Source organism: Gorilla gorilla, chromosome 10 (genome assembly GCF_029281585.2).
Source record: "Gorilla gorilla gorilla isolate KB3781 chromosome 10, NHGRI_mGorGor1-v2.1_pri, whole genome shotgun sequence".
In the NCBI taxonomy this organism is placed as follows: Eukaryota; Metazoa; Chordata; class Mammalia; order Primates; family Hominidae; genus Gorilla; species Gorilla gorilla.
Window position 1 is genome coordinate 23,497,559 of NC_073234.2, and position 12,850 is coordinate 23,510,408.

Below are 12,850 nucleotides of genomic sequence, written 5' to 3' on the forward strand. Positions count from 1 at the left end.
CAGCCTGACAAACACGGTGAAACCCTGTCTCTACTAAAAATACAAAAAGTTAGCTAGGCGTAGTGGCGCATGCCTGTAATCCCAGCTACTCAGGAGGCAGAGGCAGGAGAATCATTTGAACCCAGGAGGCAGTGGTTGCAATGAGCCAAGATGGTGCCACTGCACTCCAACCTGGGTGACAGAGCAAGACTCCGCTGTCTCAAAAAATAAAAAAAAAAGGAAATAAATTTTGGAAACGAAGTGATAGTCAATGTGAGGTGCAAAATATACAGGTTTTGCAAGGAGCCCATTTATTATAAATGACCAGGGCTAGGGTATTAACCATGGGAATAAATGACTGAGGTGGACTGGAAAACAAGATGATTGGAAATGAGTGGACAAAAAACTGAGGGCCAGTTGTCTCCACACATCATGGAATAGCCAGGACTGATGACAGTAGGAATGGTGAAAACCAACAGAATGAATCAGGCTTCTAAATTTTCAGAGAATGTGGGGGAAGTGACCCAGGAGATCAGCAGATTATTACAATATCTTGATGGCATGCACTGAAAAGAAGCTGAGTTTTTAAGGGATTAGCAACAGTTTGAAGTAGGCAAAGAGCAGCATCATAAGAGTTACAAACGAAATGCTGAACCTACCCTGTAGTACTTTCAGAGAAGTGAGATCCTCTAACTTGAAAGATCAAGAAGGGGATCATGGGAAACATGGCATTTATATGGACCTTGAAAGATGAAAAGAATTTTGAGAGAAATAGACTTGGAAAGATAATTCCAGGCAGAGAGATGCTATTACCAACCAAAGAGCTGACACTGCTCCACCCACGCCTGGTGCTTTTGCAAATCCGCCTCCAGAGCCCGTTGCTGTGGTGCTAATAGCATCCTTGGTATTACCAGAGCTGGTTAGCAGTTGGCCACCAGGTGGCAGTGTATATCTTTGCGCCATCCCTCCCAGTACTGGCCCTGGAGAAAAACTGGAAGTGAGAATTAGCACAGGTACAGCTGAGGTGAGATCAGTGGCTTGTGGATTGCGTATTTAGTTAGGCCTGAAGAAGCAAAGCCCTCAGAGAAGAGGATAAATTTGGGAACATTTAGGGAAAATATCAGGCAGAAGATAAAAGGAAAGGAAATTGCCTCAGGGCGAGAGTACAAGGAGGTCTAAAAAGTAGTAGGGGGCTCTTGGAGGGACAGCCATGTCCTCCTGGCCATTCCTTTAGGAACTAGTTGGTCAGGATAGCCACGCTGCCCTAGGCTTTACAAAACTCCGGAAATACACTCTTGGAACCAGAGGTGACAATTCACTGAATAAGGATTACCCCAAACAGCCACAGCGTGAAATCCTTGGAGAAGGTGTGCGCTGATTGGATCAGAGGCACAAAGGAAAAGAATCCCAGCATGAAGGACCAGTTGGAATGCCAAGACTCCATAAATCACTGCAAGAAAAACGCCTTATGGTGAGGGTTCTGGGATTTGGGATCATTTCCCTATGAGAATCCACAGATGACTCACTGCCTCACACAGTCCTTCTGAGGTTGTTAAACAGATTGTTTCCATCAGTACTGAGTCAGGAATTGAGGCTGCTCACCACTGTACTTACTTGTCAACTTTTTTTTTTTTTCCTGAGACAGAGTTTCACTCTTGCGGCCCAGGCTGAAGTGCAATGGCGCAATCTCAGCTCACTGCAACCTCTGCCTCCTGGGTTCAAGCGATTCTCCTGCCTCAGCCTCCCGAGTAGCTAGGATTAGAGGCATGCACCACCATGCCCAGCTAATTTTTTATTTTTAGTAGAGACGGGGTTTCTCCATGTTGGTCGGGCTGGTCTCGAACTCCAGACCACAAGTGATCCCACCCACCTCGGTCTCTCAAAGTGCTGGGATTACAGGCGTGAGCCACCTCGCCCGGCATCAACTGTTTTCATAAATTAATTATCAGTTGTTTAAAGAAAGAAGCAGCCAAAAGGAAGAACCAAAGAGAGAGGGGAGATGTGAAGATCTGTAGTGCAAGGTGAGGAAAAGGCACCAGAGCAACATTGGAAGAGAGTTTGGAGCAATAGTCTTTTTTTTGGTGGGGGGGAGGCTTGTTTATTCCCCATAATAATTTTCAAAAACTATGTATTTCCCCTACACATTTTTAAGTTGACATCTAAGAAAATTTTTTTATGTTTAAGTAGCTTCCAGGGATTAATTTCTGCTGTCTATTATCTGGTATACATGCTTTCAGTACCACTGCTAGCTTTTCCATTGCTTTTGTGCAAATTAGGCAAAGGTGCCCTTTTGGGAAAAAGCAGGTTTTCTAGGAACGGTACTTTTGTGTAAAGAAAAATGTGCTCCTTCCTCTGGAGGAGGAGGAGAGCCTGGCCAGTGGATTGCAGGCTGTATTTCAGCCTCTACTTATCCCACAAAACCGCACAACTAAGTTTCAGCCCTTCACTTGTCCCCAAAACTATACAAACCATACATAAAAGCTTTGTAAACTTTAACTGAAAAAACAGACCATGCGCGGAGGCTCACCCTTGTAATCCCAGCACTTTGGGAGGCTGAGGCAGCAGATCTCCTGAGGTCAGGAATTCCAGACCAGCCTGGCCAACATGGTGAATCCCCATCTATACTAAAAATACAAAAATTAGCCAGGTATGGTGGCGCACGCCTGCAATCCCACCTACTCGGAAGGCTGACGCAGGAGAAATGCTGGAACCCGGGAGGCAGAGGTTGCAATGAGCTGAGATTACGCCACTGCACTCCAGCCTGGGCGACAGAGCGAGACTCCATCTCAAAAAAAAAAAAAAACAAAAACAAAGGCCAGTATGGTGACTCAGGTCTGCAATCCCAGCACTTTGGGAGGCCAAGTCAGGTGGATCACGAGGTGAGGAGTTTGAGACCAGCTTGACCAACATGGTGAAACCCCGTCTCTACTAAAAATACAAAAATTATCTGGGCATGGTCGCGCATGCCTGTAATCCTAGCTATTCAGGTGGCTGAGGCAGCAGAATTGCTTGAACCCAGGAGGCGGAGCTTGCAGTGAGCCGAGATCACGCCACTGCACTCCAGCCTGGGCTACAGAGCCAGACATCGTCTCTCAAAAAAAAAAAAAGGAAGACACCAAACTGCGTGCGGTGGCACATGTCTGTAATACCAGCACTTTGGAAGGCCGAGACAGGCGGATAACTTGAGGTCAGGAATTTGAAACCTGCCTGGCTGAGAGGTGACAGCGTGCTGGCAGTCCTCAGAGCCCTCGCTTGCTCTCAGCGCCTCCTCTGCCTAGGTTCCCAATTTGGCGGCACTTGAAGAGCCCTTCAGCCCACCGCTGCACTATGGGAGCCCCTTTCTGGGCTCGCCAAGGCCAGAGCCGGCTCCCTCAGCTTGCAGGGAGGTGTGGAGGGAGACGCGCGAGCGGGAACCGGGGCTGCGCGCAGCGCTTGCAAGCCAGCTGGAGTTCTGGGTGGGCGTGGGCTTGGCGGGCCCCGCACTCGGAGCGGCCGGCCAGCCCGGCCGGCCCTGCCGGCCCCCGGCAGTGAGGGGCTTAGCACCTGGGCCAGCAGCTGCGGAGAGTGTACTGGGTCCCCCAGGAGTGCCAGCCCACCGGCGCTGCGCTCTATTTCTTGCCAGGCCTTAGCTGCCTTCCCACGGGGCAGGGCTCGGGACCTGCAGCCCGCAGTGCCTGAGCCTTCCCACCCCCTCCGTGGGCTCCTGTGCGGCCGAGCCTCCCCGACGAATGCCGCCCGCTGCTCCACGGCGCCCAGTCCCATCGACCGCCCAAGAGCTGAGGAGTGCGAGCGCATGGCGCGGGACTGGCAGGCAGCTCCACCTGCAGCGCCGGTGCGGGATCCACTAGGTGAAGCCAGTTGGGCTCCTGAGTCTGGTGGGGACTTGGAGAACCTTTATGTCTAGCTCAGGGATTGTAAATACACCAATCGGCACTCTGTATCTAGCTCAAGGTTTGTAAATACACCAGTCAGCACCCTGTGTTTAGCTCAAGGTTTGTGAGTGCACCAATGGACACTCTGTATCTAGCCGCTCTGGTGGGGCCTTGGAGAACCTGTGTGTGGAAACTCTGTATCTAACTAATCTGATGGGCACGTGGAGAACATTTGTATCTAGCTCAAGGATTGTAAGCGCACCAATCAGCGCCCTGACAAAACAGGCCACTGGTCTCTACCAATCAGCAGGATGTGGGTGGGGCCAGATAAGAGAATAAAAGCAGGCTGCCCGAGCCCCCATTGGCAACCAGCTTGGGTATTGTTCCAAACTGGTGAAGCTTTGTTGTTTCACTCTTTGCAATAAATCTTGCTACCGCTGAGTTTTTAGGTCTACGCTGCTTTTATGAGCTGTAACACTCACCACAAAGGTCTGCAGCTTCATTTCTGAGCCCAGCAAGACTACGAGGCCACCGGGAGGAACGAACGACTCCTGACGCGCTACCTGAAGAGCTGCAACACTCACTGCGGAAGTCTGTAGCTTCAGTCCTGAGCCAGCAAGACCACGAACCCAGCAGAAGGAAAAAACTCCGAACGCATCTGAACATCAGAAGGGAGGGGCTCCAGACGCACCACTTTATGGGCTGTAACACTCACCGCAAGGGTCTGCGGCTTCATTCTTGAAGTCAGTAAGACCAAGAACCCACCAATTCCAGACACATGGCCACCATTGTGAAACTCCATCTCTATTAAAAATACAAAAAAATTAGCTGTGTGTGCTGGTGCATGCCTGCAGTCCCAGCTACCTGGGAGGCTGAGGCAGGAGAATGAACCCAGCAGACGGAGGTTGTAGTGAGCTGAGATTGCGCCACTGCACTCCCGCCTGGGCGACAGAGTGACTCCATCTTAAAAAAAAAAAAAAAAACCTTGGAATACAGACATAGCTCATTCAATCCATTGACATATAAACTAAATGACAAACCTACTGTTTATGGAGAAACCTGTGAGCCACATCTTTTGGCTTTGGAAGCCAAAAGCCTAACTTCCTTTTTTTATTTCAGATGAAAACTTTAATATATCTCCCTATATCAACCATCTTCCTTTTTTTTCTTTTTTTTTTGAGATAGAGTCTCACTCTGTTGCCCAGGCTGGGGTGCAGTGGCGTGATCTCGGCTCACTGCAACCTCCACCACCCGGGTTCAAGCGATTCTCCTGCGTCAGCCTCCCGAGTAGCTGGCACTACAGGCATGTGCCACCATGCCTGGCTAATTTTTTGTGTTTTTTAGTAGAGCCAGGGTTTCACTGTGGTAGCCGGGATGGTCTTGATCTCTTAACCTCGTGATCTGCATGCCTCGGCCTCACAAAGTGCTGGGATTACAGGTGTCAGCCCCCGCGCCCGGCCACCACATTGTTTTGATTACAGCTTACTGCTGAATTTTGAGAGTGCTTTACATTCTCTAGAAACAAATCCTTTGGGATATGTGGTTTGCAAATATCTTCTCTGAATGTATCCTATCTTTTCACCATATACATGGGGCCTTTTGCAGAGCAAAAGCTTTTCATTTTGATAAGCCCAAATTTATCAATTTTTCCTCCTGTGGCTTGAGCTTTTACCGTCTTTTGTTGTTGTTGTTGTTGTTGTTGTTGTTGTTGTTTTTGAGATGGAGTCTCACTCTGTCGCCCAGGCTGAGTGCAGTGGTGCAATCTCAGCTCACTGCAACCTCCGCCTCCCGGATTGAAGCCATACTCCTGCCTCAGCCTTCCAACTAGCTGGGACTGCAGGTGCGCACCACCATGCCTGGCTAATTTTTTGTATTTTTAGTAGAGACGGGGTTTCACCATGTTAGCCAGGATGGTCTCGATCTCCTGACCTCATCATCCGCCGGCCTCGGCCTCCCAAAGTGTTGGGATTACAGGCGTGAGCCACCGTGCCTGGCTGAGCTTTTACTGTTAAGTCTCTTTTACTATAACACAGCCATGCTCACTTGTTTATGTAATGAACATGGCTGCTTAAATGCTATGACGTTGGAACTGAGTAGCTGTAGTGGTGACTGAGCCGCTATGGCCCACAGAGCCTCTATCTGCAGAAAAAGAGTCAGCCGACCCAGGCTCTAATCAGATAAGCCTCCATACTCTTACGGTATTTTCATATGCCTTTCTCTCTATCTGAAACACTCTTTCTCCAGATCTCCTCATGGCCGGCTCTTTATGTCATGCTGGTTTCTGCTCAAATTTACCGTAAAGAGGCCTTCCCTGACCACACTACAGGTATATCTCGCTTTATTGCATTTTGCTTCATTGCATTTTGCTCCTATTGCGCTTTTTTACAAATTGAAGGTTTGTGGCAATCCTATGTTAAGCAAGTCTATTGGCCTCATTTTTCCAACAGCATGAGCTCACTTTGAGTCTCTGTGCCATATTCTGGTAATTCTTGTAATATTTCAAACATTTCGTTATTATTATATCTGTTATGGTGATCTGTGATCAGTGATCTTTGATATTACTATTGTCATTGTTTTGGCATGAACCATACCTATATAATACAATGAATATACAAAAATTAGCCAGGCAGGCTGGGCACGGTGGCTCCCACCTGTAATCCCAGCACTTTGGGAGGCCAAGGTGGGCGGATCACGAGGTCAGGAGATCGAGACCATCCTGGCTAACATGGTGGAACCCCATCTCTACTAAAAATACAAAATATTAGCCGGGCGTGGTGGCACATGCCTGTAGTCCCAGCTACTCGGGAGGCTGAAGCAGGAGAATCTCTTGAACCTGGGAGGCGGAGGTTACAGTGAGCCGAGATCGTGCCACTGCACTCCAGCCTGGGCGGCAGAGTGAGACTCTGTCTCAAAAATAAAAAATAAAAAAAAAAGACAATAAATCTAATCAATAAATACTGTATGCATTCTGACTGCTCCACTAACTGGCCATTCCCCATTTCTCTCTCCTTCTTTCTCTTCTCAGGCCTCCCTATTTCCTGAGACAATAATATTGAAAATTAGGCCAATTAAAACCCTAAATGGCATCTAACAATTCAAGTGAAAGAGTCAAACATATCTCACTTTAAATCAAAAGCTAGAAATGATTAAGATTAGTGATAAAGGCATGTCAAAAGCCAAGAGAAGCCAAAAGCAAGGCCTGTTGCACCAAACAGTTAGCCAAGCTATAAATACCAAGGAAAAGTTCTTGAGGAAAATTAAAAGTGCTACTCCAGTGAACACACAAATGATAAGAAAGTGAAACAGGGGCCGGGCATGGTAGCTCACGCCTGTAATCCCAACACTTTGGGAGGCCGAGGCGGGTGGATCATCTGAGGTCAGGAGTTCGAGACCATCCTGGCCAATATGGCAAAACCCTGTCTCTACCAAAAATACAAAAATTAGCCAGGCATGGTGGCGTCCACTTGTACCCAGCTAATCCCAGCTACCCAGGAGGCTGTGGCAGGAGAATCGCTGGAACCCAGTGGGCAGAGGCTGCAGTGAGCTGAGATTGCACCACTGCACTCCAGCCTGGGTGACAGACCAAGACTGTCTCAAAAAAAAAGAAAAGAAAAGAAAGTGAAACAGATGTATTGCTGATATGGAGAAAGTTTTAGTGGTCTAGATAGACCACTAAACATTTTCTTAAGCCAAAGCCTAATCCAGAGCAAGGCCCTAACTTTCTTTAATTTTTTCTTTTTTCTTTGAGATGGAGTCTTGCTCTGTCACCTAGGCTGGAGTGAGTGCAGTGGCATGATCTCAGCTCACTGCAACCTCCACCTCCTGGGTTCAAGCTATTCTCCTGCCTCAGCCTCCCAAGTAGCTGGAACTATAGGCGCCCGCCACCACGCCCAGCTAATTTTTATATTTTTTAGTAGAGACAGGGTTTCACTATGTTGGCCAGGCTGATCTAGAAATCCTGGCCTCAGGTGATCCACCCGCCTCAGCCTCCCAAAGTGCTGGGATTACAGGCATAAGCTACTGGGCCCAGCCAACTTTCTTTCATTTTATGAAGGCTGAGAAAGGTGAGGAAGCTGTAGAAGAAACGTTAGAAGGTAGCAGAAGTTGGTTCATGAGGTTTAAGGAAAGAAGCTGTCCCTATAACTTAAAAGTACAAGGTAGGTGAAGCAGCAAGTGCTGATATACAAGCTACAACTAGTTATCCAGATCTAGCTAAGATAACTGATAAAAGTGGCAACACTATACAACAGATTTTCAGTGTAGATGAAAAAGCCTTATATTGGAGGAAGATGCCATCTAGGACTTTTGTGGTTTTTTTTTTTTTGAGACAGAGTTTCACTTTTGTCGCCCATGCTGGAGTGCAATTGCTCAATCTCGGCTCACGCCTGTAATCCCAGCACTTTGGGAGGCCGAGGCAGGCAGATCACAAGGTCAGGAGATTGAGACCATCCTGGCTAACACGGTGAAACCCCGTCTCTACTAAAAACACAAAAAATTAGCCAGGCGTGGTGGCGGGCACCTGTAGTCCCAGCTACTCTGGAGGCTGAGGCAGGAGAATGGCTTGAACCCGGGAGGCGGAGCTTGCAGTGAGCCGAGATCTCGTGCCACTGCACTCCAGCCTGGGTGACAGAGGGAGACTCCGTCTCAAAAAAAACAAAACAAACAAACAAAAAAACAAAAAAACAAACATTCGTGATTCATGGGAGGAGCTCAAAATGTCAACATTAACAGAACTTTGGAAGAAGTTGATTCCAACCATCATGGATGACTTTGATGGGTTCAAGGCTTAAGTGGAAGAAGTAACTGCAGATGTGGTAGAAATAGCAAGAGAACTAGAATTAGAAGTGGAACCCAAAGATGAGACTGAATTGTTGCGATCTCATAAGAAAACTTGAATGGATGAGGAGTTGCTGCTTATGGATAAGCAAAGAAAGTGGTTCTTGGCTGGGCACAGTGGCTCACACCTGTAATCCCAGCACTTTGGGAGGCTGAGGCAGGCAGATCACAAGGTCAGGAGTTTGAGACCAGCCTGGCCAATATGGTGAAACCCCATCTCTACTAAAAATACAAAAATTAGCTGGGTGTGGTGGCGTGCGCCTGTAGTCCCAGCTACTCGGGAGGCTGAGGCAGAAGAATCACTTGAATCTGGGAGGTGGAGGTTGCAGTGAGCCGAGATCGTTCCACTGCACTCCAGCCTGGGTGACAGAGTGAGACTCTGTCTCAAAAAAAAAAAAAAAAAAAGGAAGTGTTTCTAGACATGGAATCTACTCCTAGTAAACGTGTTGTGAATATTGTTGAAATGACAGCAAAGGATTTCAAATATTACATAAATTTAGTTAATAAAGCAGTAACAAAGTGTGAAAGAACTGACTCGAATTATGAAAGAAGTTCTACTTGGCTAAAATGCTATCAAACAGCATCACATGCTACAGAGAACTCCTTCGTGAAAATAAGAGCCTATAATAGATGCAGCAAACTTCATTGTTGTCTTACATAAATAAATTGCTACAGCCACCCCAGCCTTTAGTAACCACAACCCTGATCAGTCGGCAGCCATCAATGCTGAGGCAAGACCCTCCAGAGGCAAAAAGATTATGACATGCTGAAGGCTCAGATGATTGTTAGCATTTTTTAGCAAGAAGGTATTTTAAAATTAAGGTATATACATTTTGTTTAGACACAATGCTATGGTACAGGAAATACACAACAGTATAGTGTAACATAACTTTTATATGCACTGGGAAGCCCAAGTATTTCTGACTCACTTTATTGGATATTAGCTTTCTCTCAGTAGTCTGGAACCAAACCTGCACTATCTCTGAGGTATGCCTGTATTTAGAATAATCAAAATCCTCCCCGTCCATTCCACCATTTTCTATCCCCTTATGTTGCTTTATTTTTCTTCTTAGAATTTATCACTTCCTTCTCTATCAGGGTAGTCGTAGGCACCAAGAGTGCCTGTAGTATAATAGCTACTCGAGAAATATTTCAGTGAATAAATGAGTCATAAAGAACTACTACATCTTCCCAGAAAAAAGCTACATATTAGCCTGTAAATTGTTTTGTTAGAGAAAAAATACTTGAATAAAAGTATATGTCTGGTCAGGCACAGTGGCTCACTCATGCCTGTAATCCCAGCGTTTTGGGAGGCTGAGGCAGGTGGATCACCAGAGATCAGGAGTTCAAGACCAGTCTGGCCAACATGGCGAAACCCTGTCTCTACAAAAATACAAAAAAATTATGCCGGGCTCGTTGGCTCAAGCCTGTAATCCCAGCACTTTGGGAGGCCGAGGCAGGCAGATCACCTGAGGTCGGGAGTTCAAGACCAACCTGACCAACATGGAGAAACCCCATCTCTACTAAAAATACAAAATTAGCCGGGCATGGTGGCTCATGCCTGTAATCCCAGCTACTCGGGAGGCTGAGGCAGAAGAATCGTTTGAACCCAGGAGGTGGAGGTTGCGGTGAGCCAAGATCACACCATTGCGCTCTAGCCTGGGCAACAAGAGTGAAACTCCATCTCAAAAAAAAAAAAAAAAAGTGTTGACTAAGTATGCTCTGCTTCTCTAAGTGTGACATTAAAATGTTCAGAAAAAATCTGGGAGTCGGAGATGCAAAGCATTCAAGATGCGGGTAAGTTCCCAGAAAATAAGCTTAGTGAGTCTTTCCAGAGGTGAGCACATGTGGCAAATTAGGCATTATGTAAGTTAACCACCAGATGCTGCCTATCCTACCCTCCAGCCCAATCCAAAGGCTCATATGTTGCTGAATACATTTTCTTGATCTTTATCACAGTATGCAAGTACAATGACTCAGTTACACTCCATAGTCTGCTCTAGAAAAAGTTATTATTACTGTGTACATTCATATATTACTCTATGTTACTCTTCACGCATATATAGCCATGGTTCTTTCCAAGGAAATTCCCTCAAAACCAGTTGCATATGATTATTATGGAGGCCTGTTTGCAGTTACAATGCTGATCATAAATATTTTATCATTCGTCTTGTTCTTGATAATAGTAAAGCACAAAAGGCTGCAAATGGCAAAGAGTAATTGCTTATGAATAAAAAGATTTTGGGAATGTACCAAGTCTGTTGGCTGTAACAGTCTCTCCCACCACCACTTATGTATATTACACATTATCAAGACATGAAAAGTTTAGGAAGATGATAGGTACTGTGATTATCAACATAACTCTGACAAACCAATTTGATATCTGACATCAGTTTTAATACTCACATTCTGTCTGTTGTCCATCTCTCTGCTATCCTAGGAATTGACTCCCTCTCCAATTTCTCTTCAAGGTACTGCTTCCTGTAAATTGTAATTGTCTAGTTATTCATTTACTCCATCTACTTAAGCTCCTTGAGGGAAGAGGCTGTGATTTAGCCCCCTCGCCAATGGACACTCCAATAAATACTTCTGGAAGAAAAGTGAAAATTTATATAATTCTATTGATGTTTTAGATTAACTCAATTCTGGGATCCTCAACAAAGTTTACTCTACTCATTCAGTAGCCATTGAGAAGCATTTTTTCAAATAAGGGTTCTGGGGAGAGACAGCTGAAGGTAAGGTAAAAATGTCTCTCCTATATTTTGAGTTGTTTCTCTGTCACCAACTAGCAGTTTCCCCATCTGCAAAATGAGCAAGGATTGGATTAGGTAATCTTGCTGTCATAAAATTCTGTGATTTAATGTGGTTTACCTTGCCATATAAAATTTAAAACACTTAGAACAAGCCACCTCTCCTCATAGCATCACCTTAGCCTAAACTGCTTCAGTGAGCTACAGTGAAGTTGGAAGTCGTGATTCTGCTTAACCAGTTACCAAATGTGAGTCCGTTTTCTCCTCTACCAGCTCTCCTGACTTGGACTGATAGTTCTGAAGGTCTGCTGAGATACGTTATGTTGAACACCTGTATTATTTCCTGAGTCTATTAGGAGGAGGAGAATTAGGACAGACTGTCCCACTATTCCACATCCTCCTTATTTCGTTTTCATTTCTCTCTGCTACCTTCCCCACCCTGCGCCTCACTGTTTTTGTTCCTGTATCAGCTAGTTCTTATCTTCTAGGTCATTCACACTTGGAAAAAACAAATAAAGTCAAACCAAAAAAAACCTCAGAACTCTTTTAACTCAAATAAATATACTTTTCAAAAAAAGTAAAGTAGTATGGTCAGCCCAGCTCCAAGAACCCAGTGAAGCCCCCACCCACCTGAAGCCAAAATGTTCAGCAAGTGGACCAAAGCCAAGACCATCAAGAAGCGACCACAGCACAGGGGGCCACATCCAATGTCTTTGTGATGTTCGACCAGTTCCACATCCAGGAGTTTAAGGAGGCTTTCAACACGATTGACCAGAACCATGATGGCTTCATTGACAAGGGGGACAGCACGACAAGCTGGCTTCACCGCGGAAGAACCCCAAGGATGAATACCTGCAGGGCATGATGAGCGAGGCCCCAGGGCCCATCAACTTCAACACTTCCCTCACCATGTTTGGGGAGAAGCTGAATGGAACAGACCCCCAGGATGTGATCCAAAACGCCTTCACCTGCTTCGACGAGGAATCCTCAGGTTTCATTCATGAGGACCACCTCCAGGAGCTGCTCACCACCATGGGTGACAGCTTCACAGATGAAGAAGTGGATGAGATGTACTGCACCCATTGATAAAAAAAGGCAAGTTCAACTAGGTGGAGTTCACCTGCATCCTCATACATGGCGCCAAGGGCAAAGATGACTAGGCCACCCCAGCCCTCGTGACACCCTGGCCCCCCCGCCAGTCACCCCCCCACCCCCGGCACACACTGGTCTGTACCAGCTCTCTGCCCACGACCTTCTCTCAGGGGATCCTCCCTTTGAGGGCTTCGGGTCCCAGCTCCCAGTGGAGAATCACGCCAAGAGAAGTGCAGTGCAGGACTGAGGCAGGTGTTCTCACTGTGACCCTAGGGCCCTGGGCTGGAGTCTCTGACCCCTCCAAGGAAAGACCGCCTTATG

General features: G+C 46.5%; 1 protein-coding gene and 1 pseudogene across 11 annotated transcripts in view; one reads left to right on the forward strand and one right to left on the reverse strand.

The window, feature by feature from the left end:
- SLC2A14 (solute carrier family 2 member 14) overlaps window positions 1–12,850 on the reverse strand; it is a 60,588-nt gene that overhangs the window by 45,499 nt on the left and 2,239 nt on the right. For 8 of the 11 annotated variants that reach the window (XM_031016679.2, XM_055358605.2, XM_055358602.2 and 5 more), the window contains exon 2: window positions 11,094–11,168. In XM_031016679.2, the coding sequence (XP_030872539.1) occupies window positions 11,094–11,111 (18 nt within the window). In that variant the 5' untranslated portion in view covers window positions 11,112–11,168. Of the gene's footprint in view, window positions 1–4,566; window positions 4,669–11,093; window positions 11,169–12,067; window positions 12,285–12,850 lie in introns of those variants that run through there. The other 3 variants (XM_031016678.3, XM_055358601.2, XM_055358606.1) reach the window with 2 other exon arrangements.
- LOC101124288 (myosin regulatory light polypeptide 9-like) lies at window positions 12,079–12,597 on the forward strand (annotated as a pseudogene).